Source organism: Rhea pennata, chromosome 2, assembly GCF_028389875.1.
Source record: "Rhea pennata isolate bPtePen1 chromosome 2, bPtePen1.pri, whole genome shotgun sequence".
NCBI lineage: Eukaryota > Metazoa > Chordata > Aves > Rheiformes > Rheidae > Rhea > Rhea pennata.
This window is the reverse complement of record NC_084664.1, coordinates 68,637,047-68,656,581: the sequence shown is the minus strand read 5'-3', so window position 1 is coordinate 68,656,581 and position 19,535 is coordinate 68,637,047. Positions and strand designations below refer to the sequence as shown.

Below are 19,535 nucleotides of genomic sequence, written 5' to 3'. Positions count from 1 at the left end.
TAAGTTGTAAGTAGTTAAGCAAGTGCAAATAATTGGAAATGGCAGTCTGGTGTGCTCTCTTCTCCATCAGGAAGGAATTGAGCTGCTGCCATCTTGTCTGAGAAGCAGGTGTGTAAAAATGGCTGCATTTGCTATACGAGGAGGTATTTGGTGTGGAGTCCAAAAATGGTTGGGGGGAAGGAGAAAGGAAGAAAAAATAAAGACTGTTCCTTTATTAAAGCAAATTACTGTAAAATCTGCTTCAGAAACAAAATTATTGGTTAAAAAGAGCGTTAGCTTTACATTTGGCAAACCTCCCCTCCCCATAAACTAAATTTGAGATGAGACCAATTTTATTTATTACATGCTGCTATAAATAAATTGTCTGCATTTCATCATTTCAGAAGCAATGAGCTAGAAGTAGCTTTAGTCAGAAAAGTCAGATACTCGAATATTTACAGCATTTACATGTTACAATTTATTTTTTATAATCAAGAAATTGAGCACTAGGAAATCAGACATCAGTTCTGCTACTGATTTGGGATTTATGCCTGTTTCTAGAGTGACAGGACAGATGCAGTGATGCAGAAATGTAGCCGTTCTATTAACATCCTAGACTTCTCACCATTGGAGTAAATATACTTCAGTGGACAGAAAAGCAGTATAGCCTTGATTGCCTATGAAGTGTCATTCAGGCCAAGGCTGCGAAATGTGATGTGAAGCAGTTTTCCAGTATATGCCTTCATTTAATGTTCTGTTCATCACTTAATGTTCTGGCCATCACTTCATTTACAACTGTCCTGGCTTGTTAGCTGGGGAAAGAAATAGGAACAATTCCCTCACATAGGCATCTAAACCAGGCCTTTCCTCATAAAACATAGCTGAGGGACTAAAGACTTACTTTGCTAATTGGTGGTTGCAGCACTTGCTGAAGCTATAAGAGCTCTAGGCACAACTCCCTACTTTGCATGCTCTGATTTGAATGTGCAGGTTCTGTGATCTAGCTGAGCATCCTGACAAGATCGCAGGCTTTCCTGTTAAAAGCAGTGTTACCATACACTAATTGAACTAGTGACCATGTGTGACTTTCTTGCCTGGTAATTATGTCACTCACCTGGGAAGGGGAAAGGCCTGCTGCAAGTATACAACTAGTACTGAAATACATTCAACTGAAATTGAGGCTATGGAAGAAACTGAATTTGGCTCTCCCGCGTCCCAGAAAAGCATTTTTTTACCTGCTGTTGGGTGTTTAAAAATAAAAAGAATGGGAAAGTATCTCTTTCTGGCTGGTTTAGGTGGAGAAAGTTCAATGTACACTTTATAAGTCTATCATGTGACTTCACAGAAACATCTTGCCCTTGCAGACCAGTGAGGCTTCAGCACTTACCAGGTGCCTACATGTTTGGCACCAGTGAGACCGATGCTATTTGCCTCCTATGGACTGGCAGAAGTATGTGCCTTAAAGCCTACAGGTGCCTTCTGGTACGTCTGAGAACATAAAGCAGTGGGCTAGGTTATGTGGCTAAAGACCTCTAGGGCTTTTTTTTCCCCTCCTTCCTAGTTGACTTTATTCCACCTTCTGCTTTCCAGCATTCTCACTTTCTTTTCACTAGAGAAACTCAACAGAGCAGCTGCTTCAGTTCCTTTGAGATGTTTGCTAGAGCGCAGATACTAATTTGGTGATGTGAAAGCTGTAGAGCTTGTGTTGGCTTTCAGCTGGAGACTCACAATGGAGTGGCCTTTTCAGGTACAGACACACTGCTTCCTCTTACGTAACCTGAGCATGAGTTGGTTTAGTTTTCAAACTTCATAGGGTTTTCCTCTTCCCCCCACCCCTCAGATGTACCTTCTTGAACTGTGCTTGCCCATTTTGTGTATTAAATTTATCTACTAGTTCTCCTGCCATTCAGAAACCTTTTCCAACTTAAATCATTGCATTAAAATGAAACCTCCATTAGCCTTGATCTTACCACATTTCTGACTGTGCCATTTTTGGCAAAAGCACTCTCGAAAGACTCTCTCTCCCCTACCCTCTTGTGTTCATGCATGTTTACCATACTGCTCCTCATCCCTCACATAAATATATCCCTTAATTAGTTTTTTTTAAAAAACCTATCATAATCTGTTCTAGGCAACTCTGAAAGGTGCATGGAAATTATTTATGTGAAGGATGGTGTATGTAACAAAGCTGCTGCTGCTGCCCTTTGCCTAGTAGCCTTATGGAGAGGGCAAGGTCCTAACCTGCAGTGTTGAACTGCAGCGATGTGTTCTCTTTGTTCACTTATGTTAGACAGGCTGGCCAGAGAAATGGCTTTAGCTATTTTGGAAATGGAGGACCCTGCTTTGAAAGCAACCTCAGCTTTCAAAAATATGACTGGTGAATATTATATTTTACAAAATAATGAGGCAGGATTTTAAGGATGAGGCAGGGAGAAGATTAATAGTACAGCCAATAGTTCTTCCAAGCTAGGGCTTTGGACAGCTGTTGGGTAATGCTTTCTGGGTGCTGGCACGTAACATGGGATTCTGTGCTCCTCTGTAAGCTTTGTTGTCAAGAGTGTGCGCTGTAGCTATGTCTGTATTAAAAACTTGGGAACAGCTACAAGCTTCCAGGCCTGTATGCACATCTCAGTTGTATCATAGTTCCAGACTTGTACTCAAGACCCAGACACAAAGCAGCTTTCTGGACCCTATATTCAAAGGAAAATAAATAGTGGCATGCACCATTAAGTAACCAGTTTGGACAGTCAGAGAAGCCAGGACCCCAAGCAAGGCACCAAGGCAGAAGTGCAGACCTTAGTAGAGCTGGGATGCACCTTGTAGAGCTGGAGTCTAACTTTCCTAAGCATTGTCAGTGCCCTAAAAAGAGGGATGGTCAGACCGCAGCCAGAAATGCTGTATGCAGCAACAGCTCGGATCCAGCCCTGTCCCTCACTTCAGCATGAAGACGTAACTTGTGGCTCTGCCTGCAGTGCTTCAGCAGATGCAAACAAAGAGCTGAAGAGCTCAAGTAGTATTTTAGGGCAGGATCAGTGGTTTCCATGGGCTAGCTTTCCACTCATTATACTACGTTATTTTTAATGCAAATTGTAATGTTCCTCCCAACTGCTGGCCTATTTTCCTAACAACTGAAATGTGGTTCTCTCTAGAAGCCCTGTCACTGAGTGGTGCTGCTGGGAATAAAGACATGAAAAACAGGAAGGCCCTTAGCACTACCAGGTTAAGTATCCAGGCTTGTTCTTTCATTCTTGTTTTTTTCTTTTCCCCCAGTATCTCATCTTAAAACCAGTATAAGAAAACACATGTGTAATACAAAAGGGTAGCTTCTTATAGCTTGTAATAAGAGGCCAAATTCTGTCTGCTCTGTGCTATGGGAAAAGTACTCCAAGTGCAGCTTTGTTAAAAACCAAAGAAAGATGTTTGCAGAAATACTGCTTGCTGTACTATTTACGCAATCTGGGTCTGTCTAATCATGCTAAGAATCATCATCCCTGAAAACAGACTAATGTACTTTCTAATATTGCCAATATTGCATAGTTGTTACATTCTTTCCCAATGAGCACTGGGACCTTAAGCGTGATGATATGAAACCTTTAATCATTAATGCAAACAAGCAATTTGTCTATGATCTTAGTTTGACAATCCATAAAATAGTGTTTCTCAAATGACAAATTAGCAACTTGGTTACAAAGAACAAATATTAAACAACACAACAGTTGTATGCACAAAGCTACCACGTTGTTTTTAAATCAGGAAAAAAATTTATTTATAAAAACGTCTCATTTAATTTACTGTCAAGTCTCTAGCTGAATACAATGATTTAGAACACTAACAGCCCATGCTTTTATACAGATTAGCCAAAGCATGAACATCAATGAAAATTAACCCCAGAAAATAACTTTTCTTTGCTTTATGTTATGAGCCACAACAGTGTTAAAACTGTAACAGTAATGAAAGCAACACAAGAGTTAGGAAGCACAGTTGCTTAAAGAGTAAAAGAAGATTTTCTTTTGATGTCTCAGAATAATAAGAAAGTTAGAAATGGCAGAAACTCCTCTGTAGATTAGTCCATAGAAAGCATTGTCTCATGGGGCTTTGGAAAAGTCCTGTCTGGTGGCTAATGCACTAGGGCATGATGAGATACATTACAGAGCCCCCAGGCCAGTAACTTCTGAAGACAGCCTAAAATGTAGGAACAAAAATGAGGAAAAGAAAAGAAAAAAAAGGCAAAAAAAAAGAAAAAAAGAAAAAAAATCTTCTCACTATTAAAAAAATAACACTTGAGTACAACCAGCATAGAACAGCATTTCAATGCAGGCAAGTTTTCTCACACAGAGTTGTATTTTTTTTCCTTTTTTTAAATGTCAGTTATTAAAACAGTTACAATAGTCCAGAACAAGTTTACAGCAGTTTTCTAGAGCTGTTAAATAGCTGAGGTACGTTGACATTATTTCCAGGTTTTCCTTCATTATATACAAACAAAACAAAACAAAACCAAAATAAAAAAAAAAAAAACAACAAAAACAACCAAAATCCTCATTTGGATAAGTGCAAACTGTAACAATGGCAGTTCTACAAATGGTTACAGCGACAAAACTTAGTGCAAAGGTACTAAGGTGAAGAAAAGCCCACAGAATACAGAAATGACACAGAATACTGAAATAGAACTTAGCCCTATACAATGATAATAACACACTTTTTGAAATACCATGTTTTAAAAAGTATTGCATTTGCATTGTGTTTTTTAGTTTATATTAAAATGCACTGGATACAGTTCAATTGTTAAAGCTTTGTGTCCAAGGAGTGCAAAGTGGATGAACATGACGGGCTAATGGGATTCTGGATTTGGAAGTGGTGAAGAAAACAATATTGCATTACTGCATTATGCAACAGAAATTAAAAAGAAGGTGGATGGACAAACAGAAAATGCAGTTAAAAACTAGTTCCAACAGCTAGCAACCAGCCATTACATCACCCAGCTCGCTTCGATTTGGCTGCAATTAGTCTGTTCTTAGTTAATCTTAACGTAATTAAGGCCTTGTGAAGGGATGTGATCTATTAAAGCAGCGCCCTTTGAAAGGCAGCTGAACCGCGCAAGATAGTATTTTATTTGTAATTATGATATACAATCCAAATGCATAATTTGCAGTGAGTTACTTAAATTGGAATGTATTTTGTACAGAAACCCAAGGTGGGGGGGAACCAGCCAGTTCATTTTTGGCTAAGCAAGGCATATGCGCCCATTAAAGCCATGGGGATTTCTTCCGGTGACTCCAGTAGGAGACTTCAGAGGGTTTGCGTTTGGGCTGTATGCTATGTCACTGGCAGGGTACTTCGAACCTAAAAAAGGGATAGGGGGCGTAGGAAGTAGTAGAATCGTGACTAACTGCAGCTTCGATTTGTGTCTCTTATTAAGTAGTTACACAAGTATTTTGTCAGGAATCTGAGAGTAAAATGTCTGCATGCGAAAAGGAGCCTGCTCTCCCTCTCCACCATGACCCTCTTAAAATTACATTTTCCTGAATCACAGAAAATTGCTGCATCCTTGAAAAATACAGTAGAAAGGCACAGGTGCCTGATTTTTTTTTTATTGTTGTCTTTTCTTATTTGTGTGTAAAAGTTTCTCCCAGACCAGAAAGCTTAATTTACCGGGGCCATGTATTACTCTACGGGCCTGTTCTGGCACTTGCTAACCTTCTCCATGTTCTAGCGGGTGGATGTCGGAGTGGGGAAACCGAGAGGCCTCCAGAGCAGTGGTGTGACCACGAGAGGCCACCTGGGGCCAGCATTTCAGTTCAGCCCTCAGTGGTGCCACTCAGCCTCAGAGATGGATCAGAGATTTGCAGCATCTAACAGTAGAAAAATTGTTCTGCGGTTGGCGGGATCCCTTCAAAGGGATATAAATCTACGCGCTAAGGCTGCAAGCAATAACGCACTGCCAAAGGCAGCCCCCGGTATCCCAATTTTTCCTCGGTTTTCCTTTCTCGCCGAGCCCCACCAGGGTGTCTCCTTGCTGATGGTCCTGCCCAGCTGCAGCAGGGCAGGCGGTGTGGCCCTGGCGGAAGGGCGTCCCCGCCGCGGCCTGCTCAGGCTGGCTCGCGGCTGGCTCGCGGCTAGCGCCGAGCCGGCGGCACGTGACGGGGGCCGGGGTCCCGGCGGGGCGCCTGCTCGCTGTTGGAACTAGTTGCTACTTGGTGCCTGGGTGTTAGTCGTTATGGAAAGTGGAAGACAATTTGCGTTGGCAACAGTTCACACTAGCAATTTAACAGAAAATAGAAATATGCCATATTGTTTCCTTGATAGCTAGGATCTACCAGAGACTCTTGGTAGAGCTGGCCAAGCTTGCACTGTGTCTCCTCCCTTCAATATGGAGCAAACTTCTGGCGGTCAGATTTCTTAACCCCGCTCGTCGAAGGAATTTTGGCAGTGTAAGCGGACAAACTCCCCGCGGCCCCCGCGGCGGCCGCGGCATTTAGTGCCAGGAGCGGGACAGTTTTCATGCCAAGCAGACTGGAGACAGGAACGGCATAGTGGGTGGTTGGCAGAGTTGGCAAGGGGGGGGGGGGTACTGACGGTGACGGCGGAGGCGGCCGCCAGCACGGCCATGGAGGTGGGGGTGGAGGTGGGGGTGGCAGACTGAGAGAGGTTCATGTTGAGGTCAACAGGGGTCGTGACGGAAGCGGTCTGGGTGCTGACTTTAGCCATCTCTAAGCTGCAAACGAAGAGAGGAACAGGAACAAACAGGTTGGGAGGGTCGAGCCGGGGCGGGAGGGGGGAGAGCCAACACGAGAGGGCAGGGTTAGATCGGGGGCGAGGGGGCGCACGAGTGGGGGGACGGGGGGGGGGAGAGAGAGAAAAAAAGGGAAAATGAGGGTCAAAGGAGGAACATGTTATGTGTTAAAGAAGAGAAATAACAAAAGGGTTTTTCATGATTTGATGGTGAAAACATTACTGCGGCTCTAGAAGTTCTTCCAAAATAAAAGCTTTTTTGGGGGGAGGGGTTGCTAGTTTATTTTACATATGGAAGAAGAAAGAAATCTAAGAAGGAATGTGAATAATGGCAAAAAGATGGAGAAAACGAAACTGAAAAGAAAACTTAAAATAATTATGAAGTTTACTCCCCAGCACTGATCTGGTGAATTAATTTTGCTTTCCAAAATCTACTGGGTTTTTGAGAGGGGGGGCCGCGGAGGGGGTGGCGGTGGTGGACATCTCTGTGCTTTGCCAATGGCATCCTACACCTGGTACCCGTCATGGCTCTGCTCGGCTGAGAGCGTGCTGAGCAATGCGCTACCATTCTCAGCTAAGGCCAAAAAAAAAAAAAAAAAAAAAAAAAAACAGACCCAAACCAAACCCTGTTCATTTGCTTGTTTGATGAGGTTACAGGTTTTAATTGATTAATTCACTGTGAGGTCAATGTGCATTTTTCATATAAAACAAGCCTGATGATTAGCCAGTGTGCTTGCTTAGATTTATGCTTTCCTCAGACTTTTTTTTTTAATGACCAAAAAAACATATATATAAATGCACTCTAATTCTGCGGAAATCAGAAGAAAAAGGAAGACTGAAAAACACACCAGCTTCCACAGCAGCAGTATCCTTTCTGAACTGGCAACAGGTATTACAGTTAACAGTCAAGAACTTGGCACCTGACAGACAAGATACTACGTTAACACAGCACAAACAGTATCACACAGATCCGCAAGACACCAAGAACCCGGCAGGACCCAGCCACTTATGCCACCGATGTGACGGGCTTTTTGGCAGATGGCGGTACCAAAGCAAACTCAGCTTATCGCGAGCAGCAGCAAACATGAATTGGGCCCATCTCTTCAGGCCTTTCCGCATTTATTTATTTATGAATGTGCAGTGATGCCAGGGGCACGTTGTTTTTTCAAGTGAGAAAATATTTCCCTAGTTACTTGGCAGGTGTTTGGTATGGCTTGCATGCTGTTTTGCTATTTGGTAAACACCAATTTCGGTATGCATTTTGGAGGTGACTGGCTGGGAGGAATTGCAGCCTAGTACATAACTAGGACTGCGGGTTAGAAAATCATCATTGAAAAACCAATCAATCATCATCATCATCAGTTATAAACATACTAACTCCAAGTTTGTTTTTCAATACAAGGATTATTAGCAGGTTGCTGGGCTTTTTCCTAAGGTGAGCTAAGAGAGCATCGCCCTGGAAGAGTGTCTCCTTCCCATAGGAAAGCAGCAACAGAAGCGAGTCCTAGTGACTGCCCGTCCACGGCGAGGACCTGGTGACAGCCTGCCAACTGCTTATTGAGCCACAGCAGCCTGGGAGAAACTGCCCAGCTGAGGATTTCTGCTGCACCACTTGCGTAGCTCATGTAAGCATTACTATGGGGCAAAACCATGCAGGGTATACAGGGTCATGGAGCAATCCTGACCATCACGGTCGCATGATTGCACAAGGAGTGCAAGAGGTGTCATCCTCCTCAGGGCTTGCAAGAACCTTCCCCCCCCCCCCACTTATTGTCGAGTTCTACACAGTTTTGAGAGAAACAGCCCCCAGTCTACTCATGGACAGAGAAGGGTCACAACCAGATGCCTTGCTCCCGGCGTACAGCGGCAGACAAACAAGCACTGAGCTAGGGCATGCGAACATTGGGCTAAAGCGTCCCCAGAACACTGATAACTCCTGCTAGCCTAAGTTTGAAGGGTGCCCGAAGCTGGTGTGAGCTGTGGTGAGAGGGAGTGGAGGAGATGGGAGGCCCTCGAGCATGGGGCTCCTCTACACCCCCAGAAGGAAGTGAGCTCTTGGAGCATTAACTTCTCAGCTTCTCTGGCCAGGAAGCTGGAAGATGAGTCGTCTCTGATAGGTGGGAGAGGAGTAGGCCGAATTCATGAAATGCAGACCCATTTCTAGGACATAAAACTTTGGTTTGTCTACCCTCAGTTCTGTGGTGTTTATCTGTCTCTGCAGTGGAGCTTCTCTTTTTACTACCCTCAGTATCAGAGTTGTTCTTTGTAGAGAGAACAGCATCCTTGTATGGCTAGAAGTGCTACTGCCAATCCTAAACAGTGTCATTTACATTAGGAATACTTATTTCTATTGCTGAAACGTTGAAGCCAACTCCAGTATACATCCTCCACTTGAGAAGTAGGAGTTACATGGTGATGATACCTCAGTAGCTTTTGTAAAACTCTGTTTATACAGTTGGATTTTTATATATATATAATTCAATTTTATTTTAGGAGGAAGACATGTAGAAAGCTGATGTGGAACTCAGTGTTTCAGTGACTCCAAATTTTCCTAATTAACTCACATTAAAAAAAAAAAAAAATCTCTACTGGTAACTCCTGGAATTTGAGCCTGAGCACTGAGCTCTGGTTCCTGCACCAACAGGGAAAAAGAAGATTCTACAGGGTAAATACGGCATTGGTAGCAGCCACTCAAACTCCCAAATCATCGCTTCATGCAAAAAACCTGAATATAAAAGCTGATGAGGCATTCTTCATATAGAATTTAATGATGACAATTTTACACAGTTATTTTGAAGAACTGCACTTTATATACACGGAAGGCCACATCCTGCATTATTTGGAATCAGTGAAGGATTAAAGGAGTGTGCCTTTAACAGTTCGATTAATTTTGTGAATGACTCATCAAAATGGAAGCAAAAACTATCTTCAGAAAACTGCTCTTCAACAACAACAAAGTGCTGCTGACTAGAATTCATTTATAATCCAAAATCAAGTATTATACAGGAAACCTAAACTGTTATTCATCCTTGATAAGATTTAGAAGTTGTAATTGGATAATGAGAGTCCGGTTACGACAGCAGAGACCAGTTAAGCGGCAGAAGATTTTACAGGCAAAAAGACATTTCTACTGCAAGTAAGCTGGGACACATTCTACTGCTACAGAGGTCGACATCTGGATAATCAATACAGAATCAAAACAGTATTTTAGAAAGTTTTAAATCTCTGTCTTGATATTTTATCAATGTATTTATATAGCTATAATTTAGAGAATGTATTCTTATGTACATATTCAACACCAAATTGCAATAAAATCTTTAAAATAACGCGATAACTTATTATCTAGATGGCAACTCTGTTTAGAAAACAGTTTGAAGATATACACAGATTGTTTGAAGAATACAGTGGGTAGTCTTTTAAATCCCATGCTGCTGTGAGACACTGATACATGCAGAAATACTGGCCCTGGATACTGAATCTACGAGAATGACAGAGCTCATGGGAGAGCGAGAGAAAGAAAAAGTCCACCCTACCCTGAGTCTTTATATGGCTTTTTTTCCCCCTAACATTACAGAATGTAAGTTAGTAAGTCTAGGTGTACTCAGCTTTTCCCTGAAACTGTTAATTTCATGCCAACATATTAAAGAGATTGCAGGACCTGCGCCAGTTCAGACACTGAAACTGGGTCCCAGCACACACAGGTAGTGGCAGTGCAGCTCTCCCTCTCAAAACCCTGTTTGAGCACCTGAACCACAGCTATCACAGACCTCTCGCATGAACGTTACTCGGTTCTTCACCTGGTGCCGCTGCAAACGAGCGCTGCTGCTGTGGGGGCACCTACTGGGACAGAAGTTCTCTTGGGAAAAGAGAACTTTTGCAACAACGTAACTTTTTAAAAATGAAAAGGCCACCTTAATATCCTATATTACCTTAGAGCTTAATTTATTATACATTGCTTTAAGAGTCTTCATTTACAAATGAAGTCACTTTGTCTAAATACAGTTTCAACATATGGTACATAATAATATATGATGGTTTATTGTAGATGATGGTAACAAATGACTTCTAGCTAGAAATTCAACAAGAAGAAAATAAATAGTTTGTTTCTGGTTTCACAGGGTATAGATAGATAGAGTATCCACGGCATATGATTGCTGAGAAGTTTTCTTCTTTGCAAAAGTATGTTAAAAGAAAGACCTCATTTATCCCATTCCATCAAAAGATTTGTTAAACAGTAATAAACAGAATTGTGAGAGTTCACAGGCTTTTCTAAGTGAGTCAAAGAGGTTTGTTCACTAGAGTTTCTGTCTCTGGTGAGCAGCTCACTGCAACTCCATTTATAAGTGCATTATTTTATTTGCATGCTTTAGCTGTCTTGAAGATCTTAAATTGTTATCTTCTGAGATCCAGATGCATGCCATATGGTGTTTATGCAACTAAAAGTGAAGGGGTCTATTCTCGTCTCGATGTGTGGGGAATCCCTGAACACCAAGAGAAGAACATATCCTTAAGGGTTAAAGGAGGGAACACATTTTTATTTGATTACAGGGCTTAAGGAAGTGACTTACATTTGCTATAAAGAATATAAATCAAAAGAGCTGTAGGTTGTTTTAGGGTTTTGTCAATGGCTTGTCTAAGGCTTCATGATGCCACCCCTAAATATATCTTCCCCTAGGAAACTACTTTCAATTGAAAAATAATATTTTGTTTGTCATAACGTACATAATATACGTAATTGCACAAACATCCTTTTCTTTATTATGATGTCTACAGTGGCTTCTACTGGTATGCTACATAAGTGAGGTGGAGAGGTGATTGGACCATAGAAGTCTGTAGACCTGGTATGACTACATTCCACCGCATAAATCACATATAATTTCTACTACCTTAACAGCAAGTATAGTTAAACACAAAGCTTGGTTTCTCTCATGGTATTTTGAAAAAAAAAAGTTGTAGAATATATAGATATTTCCCCCTCCCACAAATGGTATACTCCTCAGTATACCATTTACAAATAGATTTATGATACAGCACTATATCCATTGCGCTTCCTTTCAAGATAATTGCAAATAAAAGTGATATCAGTTTTAATACATTTTTAAATAAGCATATCAAAATTGATAGAGACTTAAGCTGTCTCAATGGCTTAACTAAGCAGCCAGTGTTTTCATAAATGCTGGTGGTGAAAAATGGGGAAGCAGATAGTCTTCCCCTGTCTCATTAAGGCATGCTTTTTACAAATTTGTGGTACTGTCTCTGAAATAATAAATCCTGTGTCTCTTTAGCAACCAAATGTCAGTTTAATATCAACTCTGAGTGGCAATTTCCAGCTAGTAAATTAAATCTGTTCTGCAACCTGTTTCACAGTATTTGCCATTTAGGACAGCAAAATTGTTCTGTGAAAAGTATTAGCTTCTAAAGAATTTATGATTGTCATTTAATTTATATCTGCCCTGTAGTTTAGATGAATACAAATGTGAGTATTCGGAATATTTTTGAGCTCTGGTAATTCAAAATGTACCTAGAAGTGCACCAGATTAAGCTGCTTTCCATATAAACCAATAATAACCACAGTCTATTAATACAAGCTTTAAAAATAGCTAAGAATTGAATAAAATTGTGCAAAATGGACACTGCAAAGCAACTTTCTGGATCTATCCAGGACAGACATTTGCTGGAGAGCAGACAGAGCAATCTCGCGGAAGCGTATCACTTATAGAGCAAACTTACCTTGCATTAATGAGGTACTGTGCTAAGCTGATATTTGCAGGGGATCCTGTGATTGTAACTTGTCGTTCTGCAGAGCCTTCTGTGGCATTAGCAATCTTGATCTGCGCTCCTGACATCTGCCTGATTTCATTTATCTTACTGCCTTGTCTGCCAATAATGCAGCCTATTAACTGGAGTGGGACAAAGACTGAGATTAGTGCCACAGACACAGGCAAAAACCATTTAACTGAAATTTGTAGTATTGATAAAAAAAATGGTTTAAAAAAGAGAGACTCTCAATAGCAAAACAAAAGATTTTTGCTGTGCTGTTTGGTAGGAATAACTAGCAGGCTTCATATCGGCTGAATGTTCATACTTGTGTAATTCAAGTCTTGTTGCTCACAGGGCTAGGTATCAACTCAGCATCACAGATTATTCCGCTATCTTCTACAACAGAAAACAGCATTTTGCTGTAGTGCTGAGGAACACAAGTACTGCCAAGAGCAGTAGCTAGAAGCCAGACAATACCAAGCTCTACCAATGCTGAGCTGCACCAGTCTAGCATGGCTGCTAGTCCCCAACCTTCCTTGGCAAACTTGGTCCTTACTTGGCCAGATATTACGCTATTAAAATCAGTGGGATTTACAGCCATGTAACTGAAGGCAGAATTAGACAAAGAGAAAGACTGAAATTTGCTCCCAGAGTAACTGCTTTATTTTACAGAAGGTTAACAAAGCCTACATTTTGTGAATAAAACTGAGCCTGTGTGTGCATCCCTCAGCCCCATAAAATTGCACTGCTGTTACCGTTGTCACTAAACAGGCTTTTAAAGATTGCTTAAATGCCCCGGTGGAGTTATAAGCATTTGGAATTTGAATGCAACATTTTGAAGTATTTTAACACTATCCATAAGGACTGCAGCTGCAGGGTAGTGATAGGGGAGTGTGATAGTTGCTCCTCCAGCAGCCAACAGTGCATGAGCACCAAGCCAGCAGCTGAGGTTCAGATGTCACAGATTCTTTAATGGTGAGGAGGAGGCCAGCCTTGTGTTTTGTGGTAAGGTGGCTGGACACTACCAAACCCAGCAATGCTCAGAACCAGTAGAAGACAAAAATTTTGCTATACTGGAATGCCAACACTGGACCCTAGTTGCCAGAAAAAAGTGCAAAGATGCTGCGATTTCCTTGCCCTCTCACCCTCTCTACTGCTTCTGCTCCTGACATATTACTTTTTCTGTTACTGTAGTACTTAGTGCCTCCAGCCAGAAAGTGATTCCCATTGCCCATGACACTGTCCAGACATTTTATCAAATGAAAAAGAATAAAAGATTATGTCTACACTATGTTCAGTGACAGACAAGATGCCAGAATAGAGAGCCTGGTAATCAAAATAGATATAGAGTACTAGAAGCTTATACATGAGAGAAAAATGGATTAAAAAAAAAAAAAAACACAGATTTTCCCATTCTGTTTAAATATGAGGCCTCTTTTAACTCCTTATCCTTATCCTGAAGACTTGCATTAGTATATAACTGCCAGGTGCCAATGAAGAGCCCTTTAAGCACTTTGTTGAGCTCCTTGTGATGAGGACAGGGAACTTGCTGATGCTGACACTTCCTAGGGATGTGACTGTGCAGGAGCTAAGTCTTGTGGATTAGCTAGGAAAAAAGCAGTTCCCATGGCAGCTCAGCAACTCTGCTCAGCAGCTACCTGCTTTCTTAGTAACCTGGTGAAACTGGGAGTTGAATATATCTTTAGCTTTGACTCATCTTTGACTGCTTTGAATTTGGAGCCCAGATAAGGTGACAGGCCCTTTTGCTGAGGGACTGCTATGCCAGATCAATATAACCCACGAATATCCAGGTAGCCTGAGCAGAAAGTACTATTTTACGAACTGACCACTGTGGTGAATGTGGGGACTTTCAGGATTTCTCTGTGTACACACACAAGCACATGCACATACACTAATTATTATAATCAGTATAGGATTCCCTTAACATCTGCTTTCTATGCCTCACTCTCACTGGCCTCCATGGCTCACAGGCAGTTAAAAGGTGAAGCAGGAGAGAAGAGCAGTTAGCTCACAGCTGGTTGCTGTGATGCCAGCCAGTGGTGGCTTTTGGCTTTTATCCTCATATGCCATCATTATGCGAGAAGGAAAGCAAATTCCACCACACTATCATGTGCAGCAAAGCTGAGAGCACTAGAATCATTCTTATGTTAAAATCTGATGATAGAGGAGTTCCACATTTTTCTTCCTGGGATTATTTGCAAGCCATACCATAGATGATATAATTTACCCAAATCTGGTCTGAAGTATTCACTACTGTGGGAGCAGAACAGAGCTCTGATGGCAAAAACCTTGGGTCATCTTTACCTGGCTGTTAGCTAGAATTGTTCACGGATACGAAATCAGCTTGGGATGGCCATCAGCAGCGCAGTGAGTGAGGCTGTCAGTATTTCCCTCTGCTAAAACCAGGGACTGTTTTTGCAGATCATAATCTTAAAGCTTTTGGTCAACAATCCATTTGTTGGTATTGATGATCTTGGTAACCAGTGCCTAGGATTCAGGCTCAGTGAAGCAGCAATTCTGGCAGCCCATCACATCCGCAGAGTCCCCTGACTGATGCTAGACCTGAATATGCATCTGGTTGCTTTAACAGATTATATCCTAGTATATGTATTTATCTATTTTTCCATATATTAATAACAGAAAAATGTAGGCTGCACTTCCTTACTCCCTTAAACCTATCCAAAGCAGAAGGGTGGAAATCTAGTACAATTGGTACCTGCTATATAAAAGCTAGTTATGCCTTTATCACTTAGCAGACTGATCAAGGTGGTCCAGCAAGTAGATGGTGCTGTTGCTGACCACAGGTTTTGACACTGGTTCAAAGCGATGAAATTGTATGGCTCTGCTGGTTCTTCAGGCAAGCTGCGAGGACACAGCAGTTTCACAGCTCTTGTTGAACAAGTCTGTGAAGGCACCTACAGGGTTAGGCAGCAGTCTGCCATTTTTGTGATGGATCCTTCTAACCTACATGGATCAGTAGGAATAATTTGCAACCACCCAAATGAAGTCGAGTTAGGTAACAAAGATTCAGTCCAGATGGGTCAAGGATAATGATGTTGATGGAAGTATCTGGAAGAACCCTTTTCAGTAATACTCTCACCACAACCCCCCCGTGATGCAGGTAGGAAACTTGAGAGGCTTATTATGGGCTGGGCTGATTCTGCAGGCCCAGTCAATACTTTTGGCATGGGGTTCCTTAAAATCATATTTAACAAGAAGAAAAGGGTACCATCTTTGTTCCTATCTGAGGCTCCTCCAAAGCTATCCTTTTCACTGTAGTAATGAGCTGCCTGACCATGCTCTGTAAGACATGACCTGACTTGTGCTACATGGTCACTCTAGCTTGTGCAGCATACGGTTAACCCCCCCGTGAAGTGCAGTAATGCGGGAGTGCTTGGGCTTTCACCTGAGATACTCATCATCTTACGCACTGCCATATTACTTACGTTCAATTTTGTGTAATATCTGAATATTCGAGAGAGGCTGGTTTCTGGAAGAAGTCCAAGGAACTGGTTTTATTCTGTAAAGATTTGATCAGTCAGGCCTTGAACATTTCATTTTACACAATAAAACCTTGCCTGCCTATCATGTCAAATTGCATCCAGAGTCTTTCCAAGACTGATCTTTCTAATGCCATCAGCTGCCCTCTCTGTCATTCTTTAGCTGGCCATTTCACTTTGGCAGGTTGTGCACACTTCAGTCCTAAAAAAGGTACCTTGCAACAAAAGCAAGCCTCCTCTGACTTTGAAAGTCTTGCATGAAATGTTGGGTGTAGTACAGACAAGGATTTGCTGCTTTTCAAACTCAGTAGATAGACAGATAGGGTTACGGAATGAGGGAGAAAGTAATGTAATATATTATTCAAGGACTTTAGGCATTGCATTATTTTTGATGGTCACCTCTTTGCTTAGCATACTGCGAGCCTAACTCTCACTTACAGATGAAAAAAACAGGATGATGTTCTCCAGAAAACAGGTGATAAAGAAGCATGCATAAAAGAAGAACCAAAGCTACTAACTATATATGTGTGTGTGTGTGTGTGTGTGTGTGCGCGCGCGCGCGTGTGTGCATGCACGTGCATGCATGTATATATACTCAGTGTGCCTTTATGCTTAATAGTCCATATGTCTCATAATTTCCTTTTCAAACCACTCCTCCTTCTGCCATAGCTGCAATCTGCACAGCTCATTCATATTTGGCCTTACACCTCAAAATCTCTGTTGATGCCCCTCTTTTTTGTACTACACTTCTTGTAAGCACGGGGGGAAAACTGTTCCCCTTTCACGTTCACCACACCAGTTATGACCTGTTTTTCCCTCTTTCAGTCTCCCCCACTTTTCTCCATGCAAAAAAAAAAAAAAAAAAAAAAAAAAAAAAAAAAAAAAAAAACACACACTAAAACATATTCTCCTTTTTACCTTTCTCTAGTTTTCTTTTACCCTTCAGTAAAATTCCCCTAAGAGCAATGTAAAAAAGAATGAATGATAAATCTGGACTCCTAAAGGAGTCCACTCCTGTGATGTCCCCGCCACACATGCTGCTGGTGATCACACACATCATGGCACTGCAGAACCAGGCCTCCCTCTTCTGTCCTCCCTCCCCAATAAATGCTAAACTCACTGATAAAGCCTAATAAATTATCTGCGAAGAGAAACTCAGATAATTAGCCTTTAAAATATAGCTTACTGCTGCGTATTACCTACTTGTCCATTCGCCTATACCCACCGTGCTGTGTTACTTCTGTGCAGAACTGGGAGGGATCAGATATTTAGTCAGCTGTTTACGATCACCATCCAACACTGCAGAGAATCACTTGTCATAGGAGATGGCATTGAGCCTTTTTTTTTTTTTTTTTTTTTTTTTTTAAGACAGATATTTACATACTTGTAAAAATCACATTCCATTTTTATTTTGAATTTAGCACTGGAAAAAAGGGCCAAGCAATTAGCCTCTACGACTTGGCGCCTGCTGTTTCCATTCCAGGAGCTGATCACAGAGGTACGTGTGGGCCCCCTGTGCTACCTGTTGCCAGCCCAGGGACTCTGGCAAAGGCTCTGCATTAGCTCTACTTCAATGTCACAGCAAAGTTCCCTACGAGAAAGACTCTCAGTCATTTTTCATAAAGATGTACTCTTGAGTCCTTTGCTTGCTGCTGCCAGTCCTTCTCTCCTCTATCACTTTTGCAGCCTGAGTTTTTCCACTGACAAGACTCTTGCACATGTAGGCTTTTTCTTTTCTTTACTACTATTATTATTTTTTAGTTAGAAATGCCAGGGGCAGGGTACCCTCCAGGGAGTGATAATCTCCCGAGGGATGATTATAGTTTTTTACAGACTTACTGCAGGGCCTTGGAAAAGATGCTTAAATACTCTGTGCCTCTTAAAAAGCAATAATAATAATAATAATAAAACTTTGCATTCCTTGCAAAAATAATGCAAAATCTGGACAATACTGATTTCACAAGCTTTGTAAGAAAACACACAGAAAGCTGAGATGACATTTGCAGAAACAAGCATTACTCTTTGTTTGTAACCTAGCAAGGCTGCAGATCTCTGTGCCTTTCAAGTTATTGAGGGCCCAGTGTCCATTCCCACCCTGCTGCCTAAGAGGAGCAGCAAGTGCTTTGTGGAGAATTTCTTCTCAATGCTAAACAACAGTCTCTCTTTGCTTCTGAGGGCTATTGAGCTTGTGTAGTGTAATCTTTCCACTCATTCTTGAGCTCATCTGGACAGGTCTAATTCAGGAATCAAATGACATCCTCTGATTAAAGGAAGACAAAAATCTAGCCATGTGCATATGTCTCACAAGTGAGGCACACTTTTCTTAGAGCATTCAAACAGCAGCACGGTTGGAAGCCACCCCAGCATCAGAGGGTGGCCAGAAAAAGCTGGCCTCGTGGTCGCCTTAAGGGCTTACATCAATTCGCATTCTGCAGGACGTGATCTCCAGCTCTGCCAAAGTGGGAGTTCAGGCTCACCAGTTCCCCCTCAGGAATACCTATGGAGGAGGAAGCGCCATCCTGGAGGGTTACATGCAGCCAATGTCAGATTTTACTGTAAGCTACTCTGAGCGCATTTGCCCATGCAAGTTCCCTCTAGGTTGTTTGCAGGGAAGTAGTTCTAGCTTTGTGAAAAAAACATAGCCAGCTCTTGAGCACACCATTTCCAACTTAGATGGATTCTCATTTCTGCTTCTCTGGAGTATTTAGCAGATTTATAGCTTGCTTAAGTTTTTCGTGGTGTTTTCCAAAGAAAAGGTTGTTTTCCTGTTACTTGTCTCTGCCTCTCTCTCCCATATATATTTTTAATAAATTCTACAATAAAATCTTTGATAAAAGGGAATTTTTGGTTATTTGCTTGTTCATTTACTCTCAATGGCCATTGGTTACTGTTTTTTTTGTTTACTCTCAAAGGCCACTTTTGGGGGGGGGGCATCAGATCACAAAACATATTAAAACAGCTGGCATCTGTGCCAAATCAATCCCCACCCCCCCACCCCAAAACTATCCCTTCCACTCCCTGTCATTCTCCTTAGATACCAGGGTGGTGGAAGCACTAGGGTTTGTGTAAAACACACTTATAAAATGTAATTTCCACAACAGCTGGAGAAGATCTCAGTACTGAAAGCAAGGCAAACAAATAATGTCTTTTGGAAGAGAAGACCACCGCCAAAGAAAGACACTCTTGCTTAGGAGCATAGCTGCAACCAAGTAATTACATACCTATGGCATAGAGTATCTTCTGTGCTCTTCACTCCTTTGGGGGCAAATAAATAATCAGAGCAATCTTTTCTCTATTATTTCCATGATGAGCTAAGGGAACTCACTCTGCTGCCTGCACTTTCTTTGATTTTTGGAAAATATGATCAACCAAACCCCAGGGCAGTGTGGCCTGGCTGTAGCCTGGGACTCAGCTCACCGCTGGGGCAGAGCCACAGGCTGGCCTCAGGATTGCAGCAGCCACTGCGAGTCCCACTGCAGGAGCATGCCAAATCAATTGATGCAAGTGGCACCAAATTTTTCTCAACTTTTCTAGCACAGAAGCAGC

The 19,535-nt window shown here is 41.8% G+C and overlaps 1 protein-coding gene across 11 annotated transcripts in view; it reads right to left on the bottom strand.

Moving 5' to 3' along the window:
- The window catches only part of LOC134137112 (poly(rC)-binding protein 3-like), a 147,042-nt gene that overhangs the window by 6,694 nt on the left and 120,813 nt on the right, over positions 1-19,535 (bottom strand). For 3 of the 11 annotated variants that reach the window (XM_062569659.1, XM_062569660.1, XM_062569661.1), the window contains 2 exons: positions 12,439-12,608; positions 3,718-4,161 (listed from right to left, as the gene is read on the bottom strand). The exons of 2 other annotated variants lie outside the window; for them this stretch is intronic. In XM_062569659.1, the coding sequence (XP_062425643.1) occupies positions 4,125-4,161; positions 12,439-12,608 (207 nt within the window). In that variant the 3' untranslated portion in view covers positions 3,718-4,124. Of the gene's footprint in view, positions 1-3,717; positions 4,162-10,035; positions 11,215-12,438; positions 12,609-19,535 lie in introns of those variants that run through there. 6 more of the 11 variants (XM_062569662.1, XM_062569665.1, XM_062569657.1 and 3 more) reach the window with 5 other exon arrangements.